Source organism: Malus sylvestris, chromosome 7, assembly GCF_916048215.2.
Source record: "Malus sylvestris chromosome 7, drMalSylv7.2, whole genome shotgun sequence".
NCBI classification, from domain to species: domain Eukaryota; kingdom Viridiplantae; phylum Streptophyta; class Magnoliopsida; order Rosales; family Rosaceae; genus Malus; species Malus sylvestris.
Genome location: NC_062266.1, coordinates 2,955,018 through 2,980,999, shown reverse-complemented (window position 1 = coordinate 2,980,999; position 25,982 = coordinate 2,955,018). Strand labels below are relative to the sequence as shown.

The window sequence follows — 25,982 nt, the reverse complement described above, 5'->3', positions numbered from 1 at the left end:
ATGTGGCGATCATTTCTGGATTACAAACGGGCTGGAGAGACTGATCTATCATTCTGAATGAGGATATTGTGCTAAGAAGAGATTCCTTTGGATGATCAACAGTCAAGACCTTGTGAAGATATATAAGCAGATGAAGGATTGTGGTGATATCAGTAGTGCTTTTTGTTATTTAGTATTGGTGATGGTTTTCTTTCAACTTAAGTTAGGGTTTAAGTGGATTTATGTCATTAAGTTCCATTCTGGCTCATCATTGAGATCGAGCCGAGCTAAACATTTATATTCTTGAACAAATACTATTCTGTCTACTTGTTATGAAATTCTATGGTAATATCTTTCCAGTTACCTTTCTCTTTTGACTTGTTCTCAAGGAGCTTGACATAGGATGTTAGAAATTCAAGCATATAATATGGAATTTCTATAGGGTTATACTAGAGGAATTAACGAATCCTGGACTACCATCTCGTTATTACGAGCCTTCTTTGTTCACAAGCACGAGTGCCACCATTTGTAGGACTGTAACATGTGCCCTAGCACGGGGATCAAACCGATGTAGTTCTCTCTCGCCTTCTCCTTGTAGAACTGAACTTTAGGGAGAGATATATGTGAAGGGTGTCAGGGAGAAATTCCACTTAGGAATTTCGGCTTGAGGCTGTTTAGAACTGATGCTCTAACCCTCTCCTCATGACCTTTATTTATAGAGATCATGCTAGGCTTGGTGTTGACGGATTGGCATGGAGAGCAATTTTCTGCATTCAAGTTAGCTCAAAACTTTCGACATTCGATGTGTTAACCGATCGTAATTTGAAATCATCTACTTCGTTTCCGTAGTTTTTAAAGCTCTGTCGGGCTCAGCTTAACACATTTGTGTATTATATGAATTCAGATTGGAATTACATTGCTTCATTTAGTTTCTTGTTATGTACGTTTTCTTGGACTCCTTTCGCAAATTTTCATTGTGTTTTGTTTGTTACAGTAATTTATGTGAGTACTCATTTGCTCAACGCATTCGTGCTTTGGTGAGGGAGAATGGCAATGTTGTAAATAGGTAAGAAATTGGGTGATTTTAACTTGGTATGCCCTTTAAAACTCGCGACTAAAAGGAGAAGAACTTATATGAAACAAGTTCACTGTCACCTAGCGTCTCTATTCAATAATACATTACGAGTAATGCTATTCTTGCCATATTATTATACCATAATTTCTATACCACCTTATGTGGCAACTTACTTGGACATGCCACATCTTTAGTTTTAGTTCTATTATTACTATAATTAACACACTTATTCTTTTACAAAAATAATAATTAAAACACCCTAATTAGAATTGATTAGGCCTGACGAATCGTTTTCCACTCCATCTCCTTTCTCCCTCACCCCAATCCTCTCCCTCCTTCCTCTTCAACCTCCTGCAATCTCCATTTTTTTGTCAAATTTTATTTGGTTTCTAACTGATCGTATTTGTTTTCCTTTTTATTGTCATAAAATAAGGGTTAGCTAATCGTTTCATTGAACAATGGCTTTATATGCACCTTTACAAATTTGATGACGGAGTCAAAAGGAACAAGTTTTCTATCAGATTGAGGGTTATGGCCGGGGTCACTGTTCTTGAAAAATCCTCATATTTAAGCTGCAGTTGCTCGCAAATTATTGAATTAATTATGCTTTTTTTTTCCTTTCGCAATTGGCCTTTTTTGTTTTTTTAATGTTCTTTCTATTTGTTTTGGAAAAGAGGAGGAAGGAGGATGAAGAAGCACAAGACAATTAGAGGAACTTTAAGGAGGGAGGAGGAGATTGGGATGATGAAAAGAGTATTTGACGACGACTGAACAAGGAATGCAAGAATATGAAAATTGAAGTGTTTTAATTCAATCTAATATCTGTTTCCGAACAAAAACTAATTAAAATTAATAAAATTTATATGGAAATCCAAGTACACTGTAATTAAGTGAGATGGCATGTCCAACTCAACCACCACATAACTACATAAGGTGGTATAAGTTTATGGAATAATAATATGGTAAAAATAGCATTATACGTTACTATTAAAAATAAATTTGCACATTACAACTCAGTATTAGATACAAAATGCCACATGATGTTTAACCCAATCCTCCTAAGTTGCTCTCAGCTGAAGACACTAGAATGATTATCCGTAGACAAACAAAAAAGAAAGAAAATTCTGAACCCCCACCAACGGGGCAAACCCCCGTCGACACAATACTATTCTCTCTTCAGGCTTTCCTCCTGATACAACGCATCTGCCCGCGCCCACCTCGTGCGTGAGGTCGTATCGAAACCGAAATGGTGCGGGAAACTCGATTGGTACTCACTACCAAATCTTGGAGATGTTGATTGACAACCGCGAAATGGTGTCGCCGAGTAACTCTGTAAGGTCGGGGCCTTGACATTTTATTCATTTTTACATTGATTTTTAATTTTTCTTTCAAAATAGTTATGATTTTTGTTTTCTTTCTACTTTAAGTATGTGTGGCGCCAACAGAACATGTCATCACTTAACTGCTCTCCTGTAAAAGAAATTTTCAGTATGCCCAAAACACAAAGTGTCATAGTATAAGTGGTTGGAATTTTTTTTTTTTCAAGTATTCAACCATTTGTATTGTGACACTTGGTATACCCATGGATGGAGCCAATGAAGGCCCACTGGGGGCAGATGCCCCCACTCAAGTAATTCGTTGGTTAAGCTGCATACTGCAATTATAGATATACATGCGTTATCATTGAAAAAAATATATGTGTCTAATATCAAGCATACCTTCATACTACTTCTACTTTATATCAAATATAATATGAGCAAAAGTGGTCTTTTTCTGTCATTCAAACTTGAAAAACCCCTCCTCTACCTCTCATGTGTTAATATTTTTCTCATCAATTTGTCATTTTCCACTACTATTGAAATTTTTGTAACATTACAATTGTGAACATCATCATTTGAAATCATCCCTATTATCATTTGCTTATAAACCATACTATAATAAGGTCTACTTAGTGTTTTTCAGGTTGCCTCCATTAGAAGAAATTTCTAGCTTTGTCTCTAGGTATACCCAACTGTCTATAGTACTTTGGAAGGTATTTCGAAGGTACGAAATTGAAAGAATAGTTAGTAAGATGCCAATTGTTTCTATTGACTGATAAAAAAATGTCAATTGTTTCTGTTGACATAATTGTTATTAGAACATTACAGAGAAATGTTATTTGGATCCTCCAAATGATATAGCCTAATTGGTGATGGAATTGAAGGGTGAGGGGTAATGATAGAGAAATGAGATAGGTTTGGTTTTCAATTTCCTTGAATAATCACCAAGAAATGATGTAGTAAGAGAAACCTAAGAGTTGTTGGTCTAGCGGTCAGGTCCTTGGTACTAGTAAAAAAAACACTTTGCGCGACGCAGGCCCTTCGTCGCGCAAAGTCCAAAAAACGTCGCGCAAAAATTAGAGCAACGAAGCGTCGTCGCGCACCAACCGTCGCGCCAAGGCAGTGACGCTAGGGTTTGCGCGACGAAGAAGTACCTGCGTCGTGCAAAGTAGTTTTGCACGACGCAAGGACCTACGTCGCGCAAACCAACTTTGCACGACGCAGGTTACTTCTTCGTCGCGCAAACCCTTGTTTTTTATTTTCATTTTTTGGCGAAAATAATTTTTTTTTATTTTTAATAAATATTGTAATTAAATTCTAAACAATAATTAATAAACCAAGAAAAAGTATTTAATTATAAAAAATATACATACAAGATGTTCGTACAAAAAAAAAAACTACAAGTAGTCTTCTAGGTTTGATACATCAAGCTATTGGGTATCGGCTGAGAGGTCAAATGTGTGACTTGAAAAATACAAAAACTAAATTACAAAGGTTTCCAATTGCAGTTTCTCTATCGGCAGATCGACTATAAGTTTTCTAAAATCTTTAACCAAGCAAAAGTTTCGATAATATCTCTCTCATGGTGGATGTGTCACCTTTATTATCCATCTCCACGCCAAATTCCAGGACTGCAGCATCTAGCACTACTTCCTTTCCGCAATCTCGTAGACATTTTCATCAGTTGTACCCTTAGTGACTAGCCTGTAAAGGACATGATCCAACAATTTTCTATTCAAGTTTATGACTCAAACCAATACCACATTATAAAAGCAGGGAAGAAGGGGTGAGGGTTAAACCTGAAAGCTGCTTCTCTCAGATTGGTAAGTATAGATGAGGAGGGAGATGGGAAATTAAAGAGAGGCAAACCTGTATATGGTAACAGCCTTCACTTGGCCGATGCAATGACAATGATCTTCTGCCTGTCGATCAATTTGCGGGTTGAAATCCGTATCATGAATAACTACGGTATCAGCTCCAACCAAGTTCAAACCCTGTTCTCCAACTCTTGTGGACAGCAAGCAAGCAAATATAGAAGTGTCATTATTGAATGTATCAATTATCGTCTGTCATTCTGTCACATGAGTGCTAACATTCAGAAGATATGGGTTAACAGACAAGAAACGCAACTTACAACAGATGAGGTAACAATTCAATTAACCACAATCAACAAGTGGAACTGAGCAAGCCAGATTATAAAACAGATATACCATGTGGCATGGCACATTTTCTTATGATAAGAACAATCCGTAAATGTGATAAAAGTACACCAGTACCTTCCATCAAGTCGTCTGTATGTAACACAAAGTCCACTCCAAAATATCAAGCATTGACGTCCACTGGCTGAAAATCAGAACACGATACCCAGCTAGCTTCAGTGAAGGAAGAAGTTCAGCCAATGCCTAATATCATAAACAAGAAAACTCTCCTCAGTTTTGAGCAGATAGTATCATATGACAACTCTCTCCAAATTTTGACTCAGACCAATTGGTTAGTCAAGTTATTAAAGTAGCATTATACCTGAGATTTTGAAGAAAGCAGTGCATATTTGTCTTGAAGCAATCATTTCTTATCAGAGACACCATAATACAGCAAAAGCTAGAGAGAGAGAGAGAGAGAGAGCATAAACAATATCAACATACAATATGTAATCTGCTACACACATACACAGGCACACGAACACTGTACGTCCCAGATGATCAAATCGTTCCAAAACATTGATAGTAATGTATCAAAATTTGAAAGACAAATTCATTTTCAAGAAGTTGAGAAAATACCCGATGGATAGAGAAGTCACTATAATTCTTAAGTTCCCCAACTACTTTGTCTAAGGTAACTTTCAGGCAAAACGAACAACATCCTCATCACTGTAAATACGCCTTACTAGTAAAGGATGATTTGCAATCTAGAGAATGAGAAAAGAAAAAAAGAACAATAAGCAAACATATATACAATCTGAACACAAAACTGGGATATCAAAAACATGAAAGTCGAGACAAACGCACCATACGAACTTGAACAACATCCTCAAGGCCTTGTTTCTGGCGCTGCTTGAGGTCAAAGGCAGCCCAACCACCAGACTTAGCTCGATCCTTTGACATCCGCCTAATGAACATATATAGAATATAAAACTGACGAAAAACAAAAATAAAGAATATTAGCAACAGTCATCACAAACCAAGTAACAGCATGATGTAAAAAGCTAGCATGATGTACAGGTTACTTTGCTAGTAAGACAAGTCCGTAACTTGCACCGAATATACAAAGAAACTGGAGATATCAGATCCAAAAACTAGCATGAAAGTGATTATAGAGCTCACAATTTAACAACCTCAAATTCATGTTCATCTCACTATACAATCAAAATTCTGGAATACGAAGTATAAAACAAATACTTGTATGAAAAAACCGCAAATGGTTGTCTAGAATTCCAAAAGTCCTATATAGAAAATAAGAATTTCAAGCGCAAAAGAAAACTAAAAATTAAATTAACAGAGACATGAAACCCATGAATTGGAACATAAAAAAAGTACCTTCCTTTATATATAAATATGAAATCCGAGAACTGGTGTTATCTGGGAAGAACACACCAAGGCGTTAATCAATCCGACGGCTGATACTTCGAAAGGATTGCAGGAGATACGACGACTTTCTTGGCTGATTCCCGCGGTCCAATTTTGTATCTCATATCCATAAACCTAACTGAGATTTGCAGAAATACAATCCCACAAGGATAGAGAGAGATTCTTCAAGCTGAAAATGCCTTTTTAGTCTTCTTCTTTCAAAGCTATCGAAGAGAGAGAGAGAGCGAAGGGGGTGAAAGCGGCGGAAGAACTACGAAAGGCACAAAGAAAGTTTCGTTTTAGATTTTAGTTTCCCCCTGCAGTTCCACTACAAAATCAATAGTAATCCAAGGAACTTAATCAAGAAACATATGAAATTATTAATTGATTTCAATTCTTAGTTGGTTCTAGTATTACCTTGGTCAGATTGCAATGTGCAAATACCATTTATTTTCCATTAAACCTCGTCCGCATCGTCATCCTCCAATTTGTTCTTAATAACGACGCAATCGGTGGCGTCGTCCTCCAGTTCGTGTTTAATCTCGACGCAATCGGAATCGGAGTCCTCGTCGTCGTGGGAGAACTGTTGGGGCTTGGAGGCTGTTCGGAAGGCGAGGAGGAAGGCTACGGGAGAGGGTGAGGAGGAAGGATGAGGAGAAGGCTGACTGGGTGCAGTCGGGAGGAAGGCTACGCGAGACGGAGTGAAAGAGAGGGCGAGATCAGAGTAATTTTGTCCAGAGTAATTTGGGAAAATTCAAAATAAGCGCCTATTTTTAACAATTGGAAATGCCATAATTTTAAGAACTTGCGCGACGCATGTATTTTAACGTCGCGCAAAGTGCTTTTGCGCAACGACTTCACTATGACGTCGCGCGAGTTATATTTTTTTTTAAATATTTATTATAAAATATATTAAAAATGTGAAATTACTTCTTTTAAATTCAATTATTTTACATAAATAAAACCCACAATAATATATTTTTCTAACAAAAACCTATCCGAACTACAATAATAAATTTAAAGTTACTTAATAAATAAATATACCAGATCTCAATGAATCGGACCAAAATCCATGCTTTGTGGCGCATTCTACGAAATTAGTTTCAACGATCCAACCGTCAAACATGTTTGTATATACTTCGAGATCGCATATGCCAAAAATCGCAACAAACAAACATTCAGAGATCAAGTACATGACAAAACTTTTCGACGGTTATAAACGAAAAATCACGATTTAACGGTAGTTTTAACTCCGATTTTGATGATTTTTTAAAGCGACACTCCTTGATCCTATATGAATACAATGAACTAATTAGATCATCAATTAAAACATTTACACAAGTGGATACCACAAAATCTTATGTTATCCTTAATGAAAGTATAAATAAACTTCAAGTATTAGTGAATCTATTGTTTTGATGGGATACGCATTGTACGAAACTAGTTTAGACGATCCAACTGTCAAACCTTTTTGTACATAATTCGAGATCGCATACGCCAAAAATCACAACAAACAAACATTCAGAGATCAAGTAACGGGACAAAACTTTTCTACGGTTATAAACGAAAAATCACGATTTAAAGGTAGTTTTAACTCTGATTTTGATGATTTTTTAGAGCGACACTCCTTGACCCTATATGAATACAATGAACTAATTTGATCTTCAATTTAAAATATTTACACGAGTGGATACAAAAAAATCTTATGTTATACTTGATGAAAGTATAAATAAACTCTAAGTGTTAGTGAATGTATCGTTTTGATGGGAAACACATTGTACGAAACTAGTTTCAACGATCCAACCGGCAAACTTGTTTGTATATGCTTCGAGATCGCGTACACCAAAAATCGAAAAAAACAAACATTCAGAGATCAAGTAACGGGACAAAACATTTCGACGATTATAAACGAAAAGCCCGATTTAACGGTAGTTTTAACTCCGATTTTGATGATTTTTTATAACTACACTCCTAACCCCTATATGAATACAATGAACTAATTCGATCGTCAATTAAAAAAATTTAAACAAGTGGATACAACAAAAGAAAAAGGTAATGCAAGAACCCCAAAAGAAAAGCAAAAGAAAAAAAAAAAAAACTTTGCGCGACGTAGGTACCTCTGCGTCGCACAAAACATCTTTGCGCGACGTAGAGGCACCTACATCGCGCAAAGTTTTTTTTTTTTTTTTTTTTTTAAATATCCTTCAATAGAATCATTATTGATTTGGATTTGCATTAAAGGGTGTATCTAAAATTTTGTCAATGCATACCAAAGTATAATTACGGCTAGCTCTACTTCAAAATCCAAAAACATACGGCAAAGATGTAATTACAAACACGTAAAAATGTAAATTTGCAAATAATTAATATTTTGTTATTTTTAAAATGTATGTAAAAAAAGGGTTGAATTCTTTCTCGGTTGAGCAAAAAGCTTATGGTTGTTATTGAGTGTTGATTCCTCAAGAAAAGACCTTATAAGTAAGTTGATGTTGGAACATTGCTCTCGTCTTTCCCAACTGCATGTCATATCATTTTCGGTGTTACCTTACGGTCCTTACTCATCTAACAATTTTTAATTTTCTTTAATTGTTTAAATTATTTTTTTCTTATTCATAAAATTTGTTCTTTCTTCACCGCAAGTCAAGGACCTGTCGTCCCAGAAGTAGCCAAAGAAAAAGGAATTAACAGGAAGAAAACAAAAGGTCGTCAAGTGATGCATATTAATAATTAAAATTAATCCAATTTAAGAATTCAATTTTATGACATGAGATTTCCTTAGTAATGCAAAAAAAAAAAAAAAAAAACCTTTGTGCGACGCAGGTTACCTACGTTGCGCAAAATTAGGAAAAAAGCGGTAAAACATCTTGGTTTGGCGCCAAAACTTTGCGCGACGAAGACTGGCGTCGCGCAAAGCTGTTTTGCGCGACGTAGGTTCACTATCGTTGCGCAAAATGTCTTTGAGCGACGCCAGTCTTCGTCGCGCAAAGTTTGTTGCGCAAAACAGCTTTGCGCGACGTTTTATTTTTAGCGTCGCGCAAACATACTTTGCGCGACGAAATTTGCTACGTCGCGCAAGTTTCCGTCGCGCAAACATGTTTTTGTACTAGTAATTTGCTCCCAAGTACTCTAGGGTTCGACTATTTCCCACTTTACCCGCCTAGCAAAATGCTAGAGTTTTTCGCTTCCCAAATGTTATGGGGTCAGGAGGGGTCTAGTGATTAGTCGGGTCAAAGACTCAAATACGCTAGTTTAAAAAAAAAAATGCTATAGTAATAGATCGAAACTAGCTGGAAGTATGAGTAAATCGAATAGTCAAAGGATAGCCTAACTGGTGATGGAAATGGAAGGTAAGTGTGTTCTTTGACCCTTTCAATGCTGACTGATATATAAGTCCTAACAGTTACCTAAAAGGAAAAGCAAGGTGAGTGTGTTCTTTGATCGAAATGTTGATTACGTACAGTTTTGATTAAGTCATTAAACGCTGTAACCGAAAACAGATCAAGTTATTATATACAAATTCGACACAGCTTCCTTGTCTGCTGTCTTTGATTTGTTTATGCAAAGTCTTCTGTGCAAGTCTGGTCTGTTTATCTGCTGTCTATACTTTTGTTTATACAAAGTCAATTGCATAGATGCGGTGGCTCATTCAGCTTGTTATATTACCTGACAGGGACAGGGAACAACTAAAGCCCTAAACATAATAAAAAAGGGCAACGATATTCTTTCAAATGATTTAAGTAATGAAACTTGCAATGAACATGGCCGTCATAAGTTGTACTTGTGCAATTTTCAGTGCTCAATGTTGTTATTCATATTCTGTTAGAATACTTTCACAACCTTATTCATTTTTTTCGAGCACAGAAACTATGGTAGTGGGAGAGATCCTTCTCGCTGCACTCCTTCAGCTGCTTATCGACAGGTTGGAGCCTCGGGAGATCCGCAGCTACTTTGGAAGCCTACATGGCGGCATTAGCAAGAGGCTTGCGAAATGGAGGGGATCACTGTATGAAATTGCAGCGGTGTTGAATAACGCAGAGGAGAAGCAACTAACGAGCAAGGCAGTAGAGCTGTGGCTGGATGATCTTAGAGACTTGGCTTATGATCTGGAGGACATATTGGACAACTTTTCCACTGACATACTACAACGCAAGGGAAATGAGCAAAATGGTGCTGGCACAAGTAAGGTACGAATCCTTATCCACTCTGGAATTGAGGACATCAGTCATAGATTACAAGCAATATCTGAACAAAAAGATATGCTCGGTTTAAAATATGTTGGGACGGCAAGTACTAATAAGACTGGAAAAGGCCATCAAGTTCATATGAATTAAGTGGAATACCCGTTGTTGGAAGAGACAATGATAAAGCAAGGATTATTGAATTGCTATCCAGAGATGAACGTCCTGTGAAGTTTGAGGTAGTTGCCATTGTTGGCATTCCTGAAGTTGGAAAAACAACACTTGCTCAACTTGTACTCGATGAAAACAGTGGTGCCATGGATCAGTTCAATCCAAAGATATGGGAATATGTATCTGATGAATTTAATCTTGTATGAGTAACAAGGGGCATTCTTGAATCGTCACATCCCGACCCTGTCATTTTGAGGAATTCAACAGCACCCAAGAGAGCTTGAGTAAGGAATTAGCTGGTAAAAAGTTTTTACTTATTCTGGATGATGTTTGGAACACATTTGACTATGAACTCTGGGAAAGATTGCAGCTCCCCTTTCGTTCTGGAGCACCTGGAAGTAAGATAATTGTGACAACGCGTGATGCTAAAGTTGCAAGAACAATGGGAGCCACTGAAGTATATGATTTGCAGTGTATATCCCATGACAATTGCTGGAAAATATTTGGGCAACATGCATTCAAGGTTAGCAATGATATACTGCCAAATTTTGGGTTGCTTCAAGACAAAGTTGTTGCAAGGTGCAGTGGACTGCCCTTAGCTGCAAGGTCCCTTGGTGGTCTTTTAGGTTCTAAAGAGTATAAAGAATGGGAAGAAATATTGAACAATGAGTCATGGAGTTTATCAGATGAAGAGAGTGACATTCTCCCAGTACTAAAACTGAGCTATTACTATCTCCCTTCAAGTTTGAAGAGGCGCTTTGCTTATTGCTCAATATTGCCAAACGGGTACAAATTTGGGGAAACACAATTGATCCTTTTGTGGATGGCAGAAGGGTTGCTTAAGCAACCAAAAGAAAGGAAAGATATGGAAGATACAGGAGCTGACTATTTTGGGGAACTATTATCTCGATAGTTATTTCAAAAGTCAAGCAAAGACAATTTAGTGTTTGTAATGCATGACCTTGTTGTTGATTTGGCACGGTGGGCTGCAGGAGAGTTATGTTTCAGATTGGATGATAAACCAGATGGTAGATGTTCTTCAAAAACTCGTCACTTTTCTTACGTTTCTGGTCATTATAATGGAGTTCAAAAGTTTGTGGCAATTTCTGAAGTCAAACATTTGCGTACTTTCCTACCATTTGCACTCTCACATAATACGCATAATTATTTGAGTAGCAAGGTTACTCATCATTTATTGCCAGATTTGAAATAATTGCAGATGCTCTCTTTTTGTGGCTATCAGATAATTGCTTTGTCGAATTCTATTGCTAAGTCGAATCATCTGAAGTACCTTGATCTTTCTCACACATTAATAGTGAGTCTTCCTGAATCCACAAGCACACTTTACAACTTGCAGACATGATAATAGACGATTGTTCTCAACTAAGGGCACTACCTGCGAAGATGAGGAATTTAACCAATTTACGTCATCTCAGGAATTCAAATGTACCTTTATTGAGAGGAATGCCTCCGCAACTGAGTCAACCGACTAATCTGCAAACCTTGCCTAGTTTTGTTATGGGAAAGGATAGTGAGTCAAGTATAAGAGAGATAGGACCCCTATTGCATCTTAAAGGGACGTTGCGCCTCTCAGGATTGGAAAATGTGTTATATGATGAGGATGCAAGGAAAACAAACTTAATTAGCAAGGATAGGCTTGAAACACTGCAACTTGAATGGAGTGACACAAGAGAGAATGAATCTGTTGTGCTTGACATGTTAAAACCCCATGGAAATCTGAAGGAACTCACAATCAAGGGTTATCGTGGTTCGGAGTTTTCAACATGGATTGGAGATCCCTTGTTCTCTAATGAAGGAATTATTAATGAACGAAGTTGAAGGTAAAATGGTCATTTGACCATAAATCTAGAAGGCTCCAAACTTTGCTAGAGCAATGAGATGTGCCACGTGTGTTGCTAGGATGGAAGGATGAGAGGAGCAAAGAGAGAAAGGAGAGAGATGGACGGAGGAGAGGAAGGGAAAAGGAGAGAAATGATGGGGGGGGGGGGTGCTGCCCAATCGGGAAGAAAGGGGGAAATGTGCTGACCAATCATGAGAGAGAGAGCAAGGAGGGGAAAGGAAAGGAAAGTGATATATCGGATCCCCCGACCTGTTTCTCAATCGTGACCCGGTGTTCCTGCGACTTTTTTGACACCTTTCACCACTTTTTCCCCAACCTTTCACGACCAGCCATCACTTGTAAACATCACCTCGGCATCCCTTATGTAATTCCCACCCTAAACCCGACAGAATTTGGTCTTGGTGTCGTGAAAAACCCGTCAATGGGTTTCGTGGGTGCACAGTGGCGATCGGCCATTTCTGCAAGTAACACCGTCGACCACTACCATGGGTCGACTTCCCTTGAGGCCAGGAACAAACCCCAAACAAGTTTGGGGGTGGCGGAGCATCGGACGGAACAAATCGACAACCACCCATTTATAGGGTTCCGACGATTCGTGGTGATTTTCAGGCCACTTTCCGACCGAATTGGACTTCGACCCAGGTATGAAAGTTGTTCCTCTCATTGAGATCTTCATTCTTGTAAAATTTGGGAATTTTTAGAATTGTTGAATTTTCCGACGAGCTAGAGCTACCAACCGCCACGTGTGGCGGCGCGTGGCCTTCCGGGGCGCCGCCTAGTGGCAGCCCGTGCAGTGGCCCGTGGAAGGAACCTGAGATCCCTCCTTAGGTTTTTCGACTTGCCAAATCCGAATCCGCCATCCGTTTTTCAAAATTCTAACGTTTTAGTAAAGTTGTACTAAAAGGTCCCTAATTGTGGTTAGGTGCATCGGTTGGGAGTGATACCATTCTCGCTAGTTCAAGCGGCTTACGGGCGATGGAATACTTGTGAGTGGACCCCTTCTAAACTACATATTTTTATAAAATTAGCATAGCATGCATTTCACATTTCTTGATTTGAATATGTTTTATATTATGCTTTACGAACTACTATATTAATGGTTTACAAAATATCTATGATTTATCAAATTTAGGTTTTATTAAAGGCTATGAATTATTGGATTCTCGTATATACATTTTTATGGCTTTCTATTATGCTTTATTTTACGGATTTATGAATATGAGAATTATCATGATTTATGAGATAGAGTTTTAAGCCTTTGAGTTTGGTACTATACTAAATGAGATTTTTAGAAATGTTTTCGGTGCTTGTCTAGTGGGTTATCACATAGCACATACACACAACACGGGTATGACATCTATGGCCATAGGACACAGTGGAAGAGTAGTGAGATATATATATATACACACACACACCCCCAACTTCACCGCCGAAAACGGTGTCAAACAACTTCACTAGCCACAACTAGTGTTGGTGTGTATGTATGCTCTTTTATTCAGCTTCACCTTCGGGTGATGGACATGTACTACCTTCGGGCAACTATGATGCCCCTAGAGAGTACAATATTGATGAGATTTATGGATTTGCCTTCGGGCAATGATTGCACTGTTATTGAGCATGGTTTTACTCATACTTGTTTTACGAACGATTTCATGGCATGCTAGGGTTTTCAGAAAACTTACTATGTAGTACTATATATGTGTTTTCAAAACAGGGGGTTAGTATGTTCATAAATAAAATGGTTTCCTATTATTAGTATTATTGTAAACTTTGGTCCACTCACATTTTCTGTTTTTGCGCCCCCCCCCTCTCAGGAGTTAGAGTCAAGGCACACGATCCCGACGTCAGGACATTTCTTCTTAGGCATCTACAAGCTTCCTTTGCGTAGGTCTTATTCCTCGGTTCGTACCTTCTTATAATCATTCTTTCATATTATTTTCAATTAGCTGTATACTCTGAACACGATTCTATTTTAGTTTAATTCATTCTAATTACGTATTTTTAGTTATACGTGTTTAAATGGCTTCGTCACCCTCGGGTGTTGGCTAGCACGTGTCTACCCTAATATTTTGGAATATCAAAGTTGGGGCGTGTCACCGTTAAGTTTCCACCTAAATGAAATTTATTTTGGACTTTTGATCTCATTTTTCACGAGTTTATTCATTTATTTATTTATTATTTCTATAGACGAGAATTTGGTTCCAACTTTTGACTTCTTTTTAATAAGTTCTCTGTTTATCTTTTGGTACGAAAAAAAAAACATGTTACGTTCGTTTCCTATACTTATGGTGAACTACTAAAAAAATATATTAGGCTCACTAACATGAAGTTTAACTAATTGCAAGCTTTGAAAATTCAACATGGCCAATCATGTTCTTTAAAAACTTGCACATGACATATTTTAGATAAAAAAAAACTTAACAGAATAATTATGAGATAACAAATTAATGATTTTCGAATCTTGATGGGACAAATCGCTTAAATTTTAACTTACATGACAAATTAAAATATATATACACACACACACACTTCATATGACATTTCAAAAAATTTCCTTTACTAAAACCATGTATGCTACTAATTAACTAGAGTGCATGCTCTAATACCATATTTGTTGGAGTAATGGAGTTCAGCGACGTCCGTCAAACGACATAAGGACATTGGAGCACTTTCCTTAAAAACGACATGAGAACACTTTCCTACCAAATTTAGGAAATTAATAAAAAGAAAAAATGTAGACAAATTAGAAACTCTCTTTCAAATTACATAGAAATATCTAAAAAAAACCTAAAAAAATATTTACTAATCCCTATATATACCTACACGATCCATCTATTTTGTTTACTTTTGCAAAACTTGGCAACTCGTTCTGTTTGTTGAGAGTTCAGACTTCTTCGTGTTTCGTGATTTGTGTGCGTACGTAGGTAGAAGGAAGAGTGAAGATCCGACGACAATGGTGAAGTCGGCGTCCAACAGAGAGCGCGACGAACAGAAACCGCGTCGACCCAAAAGCTCCACGAAGCTGCATCACCGAACATCGTTCAAGAAGTCGAAACCAAGCAAGGGTTTCAAGGGTTTTGAGGATGACGTGATGTTTTATATCGAGGAGTTTATGCCGGAGGCTTCAGAACAAGCTACTTCTACTTCTTCCACGGTGATCGATCCAGTTAGTGCTGCCGCTGCTGATGATATCGATATCTTCTTGGCCGACAGCATTGATTTCGCGGCGGATGGTGTTTTTGATGGGTCCGACGATGATTCTGTTACTAATTACTTGACGGCATTGTTTGATGATTGCAACGACGTTCCAGATTCGGTACAGAGCTGCCAAGATGTTTATGAGCTGCTGGAACAACATCTTGATTTCCCCTCAATTGGCGTGAATTATTAATTAGGTTTTGTCTTAATTAAAGGGTAGTTTTATGTTGGCTGTTCATATTACCACTAATACTGTTTTTATCCCATTCTTAATTAGTTTTTTTCTATCTTGTACGGGTTTGAGAAAATCTTCGTTAATTTTTTTTAAATTTGTTTCCAAATCCTTACCTACTGCAAAGCACGCAAATTCTTGGAAAAAAAATGTAAAATACATGTACGAAAGAATAAATTTTACATCTAACAAGTGAATACTTGCGATTTATAGGGTAAATTCTTTACAAGAATTAATCCTCTAATGCGATCTCTAAAAATGTTTGAAAAGACCAAAATATGTTTGTGTGATCAATGGATGTAGAAGCTTAATTTTGATCAAACAGACATCACAAGATTATTTTATGTGGTATGCGGTAATTTTGTTTTGGTGGTAAGGAACTAGCTCGTGTGAGTGGGGCTTGATAAATTTTCACAACTATGATAAAGAATCTAGAAAGTGCTTTTTGAATTTGTGGTGTGGCTGGAGGAAGTTGAAGAAAGTAAAGTTGGAAACTGCAATGCAATTTGGCAGAGCTTTGGAATTTCTTATTGGTTTTCTTTCTCTCGGTGCTTTTAATCAGAAGTTGTATGAGCAACCCACTAGAAGCTTCGTACCCCAATTGTATGCACATTGGAGCTTTCTTCACAAATTAGTTACAATTGTACACAACAAGAGATAATGCTTTAGGTCCACTTTATCTCTTTGTAGAATAATTTGATTTTTCTTTTGTATAATTGAACTCCCGATTCACACTTGTGAAATTTTGGTGTCTACAAATGTCACGGCTTCAAGGTGTGTAGGAGGTGTGACTTAAAGTTACTCTTGTTTTTTAACCGTAGTACACTCAAGTAGAGTATGTCAAGACTTTTATGAATCAAGTATTTTCACTTCAATAGTCCTTGAATATGATACAAATCAGATGATTATTGAAACGCGTGTTAGATATTCATAAAATAATTGAAGGTTTTTCATTTTCTTAAAAAGTATCAATTTGAACCAAAAAATAATTTAAAACAAAATTATTATTCCCTAGATTCAAGGGCACGATGGCCTTACAATTTTTATAGGGAACTTCTACATCCAAAATAAATTTTAATTTTTTAGCTAAAATTTGATTTTAAAAGAGAGCATATGATTGGATACTCTAAAGGCTAAATTACATTTATACTCTTTAAAATTTTGATCTCATTTACTATCTGAAACTCAAATTTGAAGATAGACTAAATGCTTACATACTCTATTTAACCCCCGAAACTGTCCAACTCCGTCAAATAATCCGTCAAATAATCAGTCAATTAATGAAAAATTTAGAATTAACTAAAAAATTGTTTAGATTGATTTAAAATAAATAAACAAAAAGTCAGCTCGTTGGAAATGGGTTTATTTGACTGGCCCGAGGCTTTAAAGCCCATCCAGATTCGGCCCAAAAACCCATCGGATCACGCATGAAAACCTACCGCGTGGACTTATTTTATTATTATTTTTGTCGGAGACCTACCGCGTGACAGCCGTGACTTCCTTGACGACCAAGTAATTGGATTCCGAGTAGGAAAAGGAAAGAGTGAGACACCGCCTGGATAGCGTAACTAGCATACGTATAAATTCAAGAGAAAGAGAGGGGTGTTGGGTATGTATCATCACTGCTCTGAGTCCCTCTGTCTGACCTCTCTTCCCTGCTCCGCCGCCGCCGTTTAGTATCAGTATCCGTCCGGTCAGTTTGCTTTTTTCGAATTTCTTCTTCTTTTTACTCATATTTTCTTGTATTTTGCCGTTCTGTTTAGGATTTTCTTCTTCTTCTTCAGATTATGTACGTAGGTTTGAATGATTGATTAGGGATTTTTTTTTTTCAGCAGTCAAATTTCTTACTTTCTAATATTGTTCCTAAAAAATAACATTGTCGAAAGTAAAATATATACAGTAGGGTCGACATGCATAGCATATAACAGATAATAAACAGTAAGCAATAAATTTCAATTGTCATCAAGGCCGGCTTTGTATGCAATAAATTTCGAGAATGGGTGCGGTAAACGTGATCAGGAATTTATTTGCAATCAAGATTCATGGCTATAATTGTTTTAATTTTTGGCTGGATCAGTATAACCTAATTTTGTGGCTGGATATCATCCATAAGTTTGTAGGGATGGATTATGAATATCATCTAATAATCTCATGTATATAATTATACGCTGCTTGCTTTATGCTTATTCCTCTCCTTCCAATTTTAATTGCTTGGCTTCCCGTTCGGGTTTTGTATTTGAGTTTTTTACTTTTTCCATTTTTGTTTTGGAATTTTGTTGGCTTTATCTTCTTCTGATAAATTCAGTTCGATCTTGAAGTCGTCGTGCTAATTGTGTGTGTGTAATGTTTTGTTGTAGGTCAGGCTGTTAATTGTTCGCTTCAACTGTTTTCGTACTCGATCCATCTTCATAATGGCCGATGCTCATGAGACTCCTGATAAGAACATTGAGCTATGGAGAATTAAGAAACTGATCAAGGGACTTGAAGCTGCAAGGGGCAATGGCACCAGTATGATTTCTCTCATCATTCCTCCCCGCGATAAAATACCTCGAGTTACAAAGATGCTTAGTGATGAATTAGGATCAGCTTCGAATATCAAAAGTAGGGTGAATCGTCAGTCTGTTCAAGGTGCAATTACATCCGCTCAGCAGCGGCTCAAGCTCTATAACAAGGTTCCTCCAAATGGCCTTGCTCTGTTTACAGGAACTATTGCTACCGAAGATGGCAATGAAAAGAAGGTCACGCTTGATTTCGAGCCTTTGAAGCCGATCAATGTGTCTCTTTACCTCTGTGACAACAAGTTCCATACCGAAGCTCTGAATGAACTCTTAGAATGTGGTGAGAAATTTGGTTTCATTATCATGGATGGTAAGGGGACTCTTTTCGGGACATTGAGTGGTAACGTAAGGGAGGTTCTTCAGAAGTATCGCATTGACCTGCCAAAGAAACACGGAAGAGGTGGGCAATCAGCTCTTCGATTTGCTCGCCTTGGAGAGGAAGCACGCGACAACCATGTTATCAAGACAGCAGAACTTGCCAAAAGTTTGTTTATTAATCCAGCCACTAACCAGCCCAATGTCAAAGGATTAATACTGGCTGGATCAGCTGATTTCAAAACTAAGCTTAGTGAGTCGGGTAAGTTTGATCCCCGTCTGCAGGCGAAAATACTGAAAGTGGTGGATATTTCTTATGGAGGAGAGGATGGATTCAATCAGGCGATTAAGTTGTCGGCTGAATTTCTGTCCAATGTGAAATTTATACAGGAGCAGATCTTATTAGGAAAATACTTTAAAGAGGTTAATGAAGATACAGGAAAGTATGTTGTTGGCGTAGAGGACACGCTAAAGGCTTTGGAGATGGGAGCAATTAAGACACTTATTGTGTGGGAAAATCTGGAGATCGATAGGTATGTGTTAAAGAATTCAAAGACTGATGAGATTGTTGTGAAACATTTCGACAAGGAGCAGGAAAAAAATATGAGCAACTTTCAAGATCCTGCCAGCCAAGGAGAGCTAAAGATTCAGGAGAAGATGTCACTGTTGGAATGGTTTGCTGATGAGTACAAGCGTTTTGGTTGTGCTCTTGAGTTTGTCACCAACAAATCACAAGAGGGGTCACAATTCTGTCGAGGTTTTGGGGGTATTGGAGGGCTTCTCCGCTACCAGCTTGATATAAGGTCATTCGATGAGTTTGGTGATGATGAAGTTGATGAGGATGGAGAAGTTTACGATGTTGAAGAGGCTGCTTATGATTCAGAATAGGAATTACTGAACTTTTCCCCAATGCTGGTGCAGGAAAGCAGGGGTCAAAAAGCCTGCACCAGCGCGCATGGGGCAGTGGCGGCTGCTGCTGCTCCTGAGCGGTGCTCCAAAACAATTTCAGGCTCGACCAAGGTTTGTAATTTTTCTTTCTCTACATCATATTATTTAGTCTTTTGTAATGACTGGTCCTCTTATCATGTTATGTATCTTGAAGGACATTGCATTATCATCTGATTCCGAAAGGCTTACTGTGGTTATTGCATCTGGGTCACAAAGAGGTGGGGGTGAAAAAGCCTGCACCAAAGTGACAACTGCTGCTCCGGAGAAGTGCTCCAAAAAATTCTCAGCCCTGACCAAGGTTTATATTTATTCCCCCTCCATATCATATACAGCACTATATCTTTTGTAACCACTGGCCGCTTAATCATCTTTTATTTCTTGAAGGACACTACATTGTTATCTGATCCTGAAAAGCTTGATGTGGCGATCATTTCTGGATTACAAACGGGCTGGACAGACTGATCTATCATTCTGAATGAGGATATTGTGCTAAGAAGAGATTCCTTTGGATGATCAACAGTCAAGACCTTGTGAAGATATATAAGCAGATGAAGGATTGTGGTGATATCAGTAGTGCTTTTTGTTATTTAGTATTGGTGATGGTTTTCCTTCAACTTAAGTTAGGGTTTAAGTGGATTTATGTCATTAAGTTCCATTCTGGCTCATCATTGAGATCGAGCCGAGCTAAACATTTATATTCTTGAACAAATACTATTCTGTCTACTTGTTATGAAATTCTATGGTATTATCTTTCCAGTTACCTTTCTCTTTTGACTTGTTCTCAAGGAGCTTGACATAGGATGTTAGAAATTCAAGCATATAATATGGAATTTCTATAGGGTTATACTAGAGGAATTAACGAATCCTGGACTACCATCTCGTTATTACGAGCCTTCTTTGTTCGCAAGCACGAGTGCCACCATTTGTAGGACTGTAACATGTGCCCTAGCACGGGGATCAAACCGATGTAGTTCTCTCTCGCCTTCTCCTTGTAGAACTGAACTTTAGGGAGAGATATATGTGAAGGGTGTCAGGGAGAAATTCCACTTAGGAATTTCGGCTTGAGGCTGTTTAGAACTGATGCTCTAACCCTCTCCTCATGACCTCTATTTATAGTGATCATGCTAGGCTTGGTGTTGACGGATTGGCATGGAGAGCAATTTTCTGCATTCAAGTTAGCTCAAAACTTTCGACATTCGATGTGTTAACCGATCGTAATTTGAAATCATCTACTTCGTTTTCCGTAGTTTTTAAAGCTCTGTCGGGCTCAGCTTAACACATTTGTGTATTATATGAATTCAGATTGGAATTACATTGCTTCATTTAGTTTCTTGTTATGTACGTTTTCTTGGACTCCTTTTGCAAATTTTCATTGTGTTTTGTTTGTTACAGTAATTTATGTGAGTACTCATTTGCTCAACGCATTCGTGCTTTGGTGAGGGAGAATGGCAATGTTGTAAATAGGTAAGAAATTGGGTGATTTTAACTTGGTATGCCCTTTAAAACTTGCGACTAAAAAGAGAATAACTTATATGAAACAAGTTCACTGTCACCTAGCGTCTCGATTCAATAATACATTACGAGTAATGCTATTCTTGCCATATTATTATACCATAATTTCTATACCACCTTATGTGGCAACTTACTTGGACATGCCACATCTTTAGTTTTAGTTCTATTATTACTATAATTAACACACTTATTCTTTTAAAAAAAATAATAATTAAAACACCCTAATTAGAATTGATTAGGCCTGACGAATCGTTTTCCACTCCATCTCCTTTCTCCCTCACCCCAATCCTCTCCCTCCTTCCTCTTCAACCTCCTGCAATCTCCATTTTTTTGTCAAATTTTATTTGGTTTCTAACTGATCGTATTTGTTTTCCTTTTTATTGTCATAAAATAAGGGTTAGCTAATCGTTTCATTGAACAATGGCTTTATATGCACCTTTACAAATTTGATGGAGTCAAAAGGAACAAGTTTTCTATCAGATTGAGGGTTATGGCCGGGGTCACTGTTCTTGAAAAATCCTCATATTTATGCTGCAGTTGCTTGCAAATTATTGAAATTAATTATGCTTTTTTTTTCCTTTCGCAATTGGCCTTTTGTTTTTGTTTTTTTAATGTTCTTTCTATTTGTTTTGGAAAAGAGGAGGAAGGAGGATGAAGAAGCACAAGACAATTAGAGGAACTTTAAGGAGGGAGGAGGAGATTGGGATGATGAAAAGAGTATTTGAGGACGACTGAACAAGGAATGCAAGAATATGAAAATTGAAGTGTTTTAATTCAATCTAATATCTGTTTCCAAACAAAAACTAATTAAAATTAATAAAATTTATATGGAAATCCAAGTACACTGTAATTAAGTGAGATGGCATGTCCAACTCAACCACCACATAACTACATAAGGTGGTTTAACGAAAAGCACCTGGTACTGTTCACTTTAACGAAAAACCACATTTTTACACTAAAAAGTTAATCCTGGTACTATTCACTTTACTCTTTATTTTGTCCTTATCATTAAAACTCAAAGTTTTCAAGCCCTTTTCATTAGTTTTCCTTAATAGGATATGGTAAAAATAGCATTATACGTTACTATTAAAAATAAATTTGCACATTACAACTCAGTATTAGATACAAAATGCCACATGATGTTTAACCCAATCCTCCTAAGTTGCTCTCAGCTGAAGACACTAGAATGATTATCCGTAAACAAACAAAAAAGAAAGAAAATTCTGAACCCCCACCAACGGGGCAAACCCCCGTCGACACAATACTATTCTCTCTTCAGGCTTTCCTCCTGATACAACGCATCTGCCCGCGCCCACCTCGTGCGTGAGGTCGTATCGAAACCGAAATGGTGCGGGAAACTCGATTGGTACTCACTACCAAATCTTGGAGAGGTTGATTGACAACCGCGAAAGGTGTCGCCGAGTAACTCTGTAAGGTCGGGGCTTTGACATTTTATTCATTTTTACATTGATTTTTAATTTTTCTTTCAAAATAGTTATGATTTTTGTTTTCTTTCTACTTTAAGTATGTGTGGCGCCAACAGAACATGTCATCACTTAACTGCTCTCCTGTAAAAGAAATTTTCAGTATGCCCAAAACACAAAGTGTCATAGTGGTTGGAATTTTTTTTTTTTCAAGTATTCAACCATTTGTATTGTGACACTTGATATACCCATGGATGGAGCCAATGAAGGCCCACTGGGGGCAGATGCCCCCACTCAAGTAATTAGTTGGTTAAGCTGCATACTGCAATTATAGATATACATGCATTATCCTTGAAAAAAATATATGTGTCTAATATCAAGCATACCTTCATACTACTTCTACTTTATATCAAATATAATATGAGCAAAAGTGGTCTTTTTCTGTCATTCAAACTTGAAAAACCCCTCCTCTACCTCTCATGTGTTAATATTTTTCTCATCAATTTGTCATTTTCCACTACTATTGAAATTTTTGTAACATTACAATTGTGAACATCGTCATTTGAAATCATCCCTATTATCATTTGGTTATAAACCATACTATAATAAGGTCTACTTAGTGTTTTTCAGGTTGCCTCCATTAGAAGAAATTTCTAGCTTTGTCTCTAGGTATACCCAACTGTCTGTAGTACTTTGGAAGGTATTTCGAAGGTACGAAATTGAAAGAATAGTTAGTAAGATGCCAATTGTTTCTATTGACTGATAAAAAAATGTCAATTGTTTCTGTTGACATAATTGTTATTAGAACATTACAGAGAAATGTTATTTGGATCCTCCAAATGATATAGCCTAATTGGTGATGGAATTGAAGGGTGAGGGGTAATGATAGTGAAATGAGATAGGTTTGGTTTTCAATTTCCTTGAATAATCACCAAGAAATGCTGTAGTAAGAGAAACCTAAGAGTTGTTGGTCTAGCGGTCAGGTCCTTGGTTTGCTCCCAAGTACTCTAGGGTTCGACTCTTTCCCACTTTACCCGCCTAGCAAAATGCTAGAGTTTTTCGCTTCCCAAATGTTATGGGGTCAGGAGGGACCTAGTGATTAGTCGGGTCAAAGACTCAAATACGCTAGTTTAAAAAAAAAATGCTATAGTAATAGATCGAAACTAGCTGGAAGTATGAGTAAATCGAATAGTCAAAGGATAGCCTAACTGGTGATGGAAATGGAAGGTAAGTGTGTTCTTTGACCCTTTCAATGCTGACTGATATATAAGTCCTAACAGTTACCTAAAAGGAAAAGCAAGGTGAGTGTGTTCTTTGATCGAAATGTTGATTACGTACAGTTTTGATTAAGTCATTAAACGCTGTAACCGAAAACAGATCAAGTTATTATATACAAATTCGACACAGCTTCCTTGTCTGCTGTCTTTGATTTGTTTATGCAAAGTCTTCTGTGCAAGTCTGGTCTGTTTATCTGCTGTCTATACTTTTGTTTATACAAAGTCAATTGCATAGATGTGGTGGCTCATTCAGCTTGTTATATTACCTGACAGGGACAGGGAACAACTAAAGCCCGAAACATAATAAAAAAGGGCAACGATATTCTTTCAAATGATTTAAGTAATGAAACTTGCAATGAACATGGCCGTCATAAGTTGTACTTGTGCAATTTTCAGTGCTCAATGTTGTTATTGCAAGCTTCCTCTTGAGAACGCTTCACTTCTTTTGATTGTCTGATTCTGTATTCTCTTCACTTTTACAAACTGTGTTTGCTTTCTTATGGACAAATCCAACTATGGCAGTTGGAGATATCTTTCTAGCTGCATTCCTTCATGTTCTGCTCGAAAAGTTGGCCTCTCGCGACTTCCTCAACTTTGCCTGCCAAGGAGGAATCGACAAAAAGCTGATGGAATGGAGGAAAATATTGTATGCAATTGCAGAGGTGCTGAATGATGCGGAAGAGAAGCAACTAATCAGTGAGGCAGTCAAATTATGGCTGGATGATCTAAAAAACTTGGCTTATGATGTGGAGGACATACTCGACAAGATTTCCACTGAGATGTTGCGACGCAAGCTAAAGGAGAAACAACGGGCTGGCATAAGTAAGGTACGAAGCCTCATTCCTAAAGTTAAATTGTTGCAATTTAGTATGAACTCTGAAATAAAGGAGATTACTCAACGGTTACAAGAAATATCTAAACAAAAAGATGAGCTCGGTTTAATATACATTGGAATAACAACTACAAACAAGGCATGGAGAAGGCCCCCAACGATACGATGATACAGTTTAATCCTAAGGTATGGATCTCTGTGTCTGACGACTTCAATCTTGTAAGGGTAACAAAAACCATTCTTGAATCCATCATATCTCAACCCTGCCATTTTGAGGAACTCAATAACGTCCAAGAAAGCCTGAGTAAGGTATTAGAAAGTAAAAAGTTTTTACTTATTCTGGATGATGTTTGGAGCACATGTGACTATGATATGTGGACGAAATTACAGTCCCCCTTTCGTGCTGGAGCACGTGGAAGTAAGATTCTTGTGACAACACGTGACGCTAAAGTTGCAAGAACAATGGGTGCTACTAAAGTTCATAATTTGCAGTGTTTATCTAATGATGATTGTTGGAAAGTATTTGAGCAACATGCATTCGACAATAACAATGCTCTGCAGCCAAATTTTGTGTTACTTCGAGACAAAATTGTTGCAAGGTGTGGCAGTCTGCCCTTGGCTGCAAGGACCCTTGGTGGTCTTTTACATTGCAAAGAAATTGATGAATGGGGAGAAGTTTTGAACAACAAACTATGGAGTACATCAAATGAGAGTGACATACTCCCGGTATTAAAATTGAGCCATCACTATCTCCCTTCAAATTTGAAGAGGTGCTTTGCCTATTGCTCAATTCTTCCAAATGACTATGATTTTGTGGAGAAGCAATTAATCCTTCTATGGATGGCAGAGGGTTTGCTTCAGCTACCAGAAGAAAGAAAAGAAATGGAAGATATAGGAGGTGACAATTTTGCGGAGCTGTTATCTCGGTCATTATTTCAAAAGTCGAGCAAAGCCAATTCACTATATATAATGCATGACCTTGTTGGCGATTTGGCAAGGTGGCTGCAGGAGAGTTATGTTTTAGACTCGAGGATAAACCAAATGGTACGTGTTCTTCTAAAACTTGCCATATTTCTTACACTTCTGGTAACTATGATGGGATTAAAAAGTTTGAGGCAATTTCTAAATTCAAATTTGACAAGCTTGAGGCATTTTCTGAAGTCAAACGTTGGCGTACTTTCCTACCGCTTCCACTTTCAGATGATCCGCATAATTATTTGACTAGCCAGGTTATTCTTAATTTATTGCCAATTCTGAAATACCTGCGGGTGCTCTCTTTGTACGGCTATCAAATAACTGAGTTGCCGAATAATATTGGTAAGTTGAAGTATATGAAGTACCTTGATCTTTCGCACACATTAATAGTGACCTTTCCGGAATCAACAAGCAAGCTTTACAGCTTACAGACATTGATATTAGGTAGTTGTTCTAAACTGACGGCACTACCTGCAAACATGAAGAATTTGACTAATCTATGTCATCTCAGCAATTTAAATGTGCCGTCTTTGCAAGGAATGCCTCCACAGCTAATTCAATTGAC

General features: G+C 37.5%; 3 protein-coding genes, 1 long non-coding RNA gene and 1 pseudogene across 22 annotated transcripts in view; 4 read left to right on the top strand and 1 right to left on the bottom strand.

Moving 5' to 3' along the window:
• Positions 1 to 20,157, top strand: part of LOC126629784 (eukaryotic peptide chain release factor subunit 1-3-like) — a 31,389-nt gene extending 11,232 nt beyond the window's left edge. For 2 of the 8 annotated variants that reach the window (XM_050299914.1, XM_050299915.1), the window contains 3 exons: positions 17,934 to 19,469; positions 19,552 to 19,695; positions 19,782 to 20,157. In XM_050299914.1, the coding sequence (XP_050155871.1) occupies positions 17,988 to 19,337 (1,350 nt within the window). In that variant the 5' untranslated portion in view covers positions 17,934 to 17,987 and the 3' untranslated portion in view covers positions 19,338 to 19,469; positions 19,552 to 19,695; positions 19,782 to 20,157. Of the gene's footprint in view, positions 1 to 17,164; positions 17,270 to 17,933; positions 19,470 to 19,551; positions 19,696 to 19,781 lie in introns of those variants that run through there. The other 6 variants (XM_050299917.1, XM_050299918.1, XM_050299911.1 and 3 more) reach the window with 5 other exon arrangements.
• The window catches only part of LOC126629785 (eukaryotic peptide chain release factor subunit 1-3-like), a 31,389-nt gene extending 11,232 nt beyond the window's left edge, over positions 1 to 20,157 (top strand). For 4 of the 5 annotated variants that reach the window (XM_050299919.1, XM_050299920.1, XM_050299922.1 and 1 more), the window contains 2 exons: positions 19,552 to 19,695; positions 19,782 to 20,157. The gene's annotated coding sequence lies outside the window, so the exon portion shown is untranslated. Of the gene's footprint in view, positions 1 to 19,469; positions 19,696 to 19,781 lie in introns of all 5 variants that reach the window. The other variant, XM_050299923.1, reaches the window with a different exon arrangement.
• LOC126629786 (putative disease resistance RPP13-like protein 1) lies at positions 2,150 to 25,980 on the top strand. Of its 8 annotated transcripts, none has more exons than XM_050299931.1 (3): positions 2,150 to 2,391; positions 24,133 to 24,751; positions 24,833 to 25,980. In XM_050299931.1, the coding sequence occupies exons 2-3, from the start codon at positions 24,584 to 24,586 to the stop codon at positions 25,661 to 25,663; spliced, it is 999 nt and encodes a 332-aa protein (XP_050155888.1). In that variant the 5' UTR covers positions 2,150 to 2,391; positions 24,133 to 24,583; the 3' UTR covers positions 25,664 to 25,980. The 8 variants fall into 8 exon arrangements, with proteins under 8 accessions (XP_050155888.1, XP_050155883.1, XP_050155886.1 ...); XM_050299926.1 differs by adding an exon at positions 22,964 to 23,044 and having other exon boundaries at positions 24,133 to 25,980; XM_050299929.1 differs by adding an exon at positions 22,954 to 23,044 and having other exon boundaries at positions 24,133 to 25,980.
• LOC126629789 (uncharacterized) lies at positions 3,790 to 5,302 on the bottom strand. The gene is made up of 5 exons (XR_007625862.1): positions 5,151 to 5,302; positions 4,894 to 4,971; positions 4,650 to 4,775; positions 4,243 to 4,461; positions 3,790 to 4,077 (listed from the first exon to the last, which is right to left on the bottom strand). It is a non-coding gene; the product is annotated as an uncharacterized LOC126629789 (long non-coding RNA).
• LOC126628965 (putative disease resistance RPP13-like protein 1) lies at positions 9,803 to 11,341 on the top strand (annotated as a pseudogene).
• Positions 25,981 to 25,982: the final 2 nt, after the last annotated feature.

What these genes read in the sequence shown, in the direction of transcription:
- LOC126629786 (XM_050299924.1), top strand. Translation starts at nt 24,584, where the DNA reads ATGGAGAAGGCCCCCAACGATACGATGATACAGTTTAATCCTAAGGTA.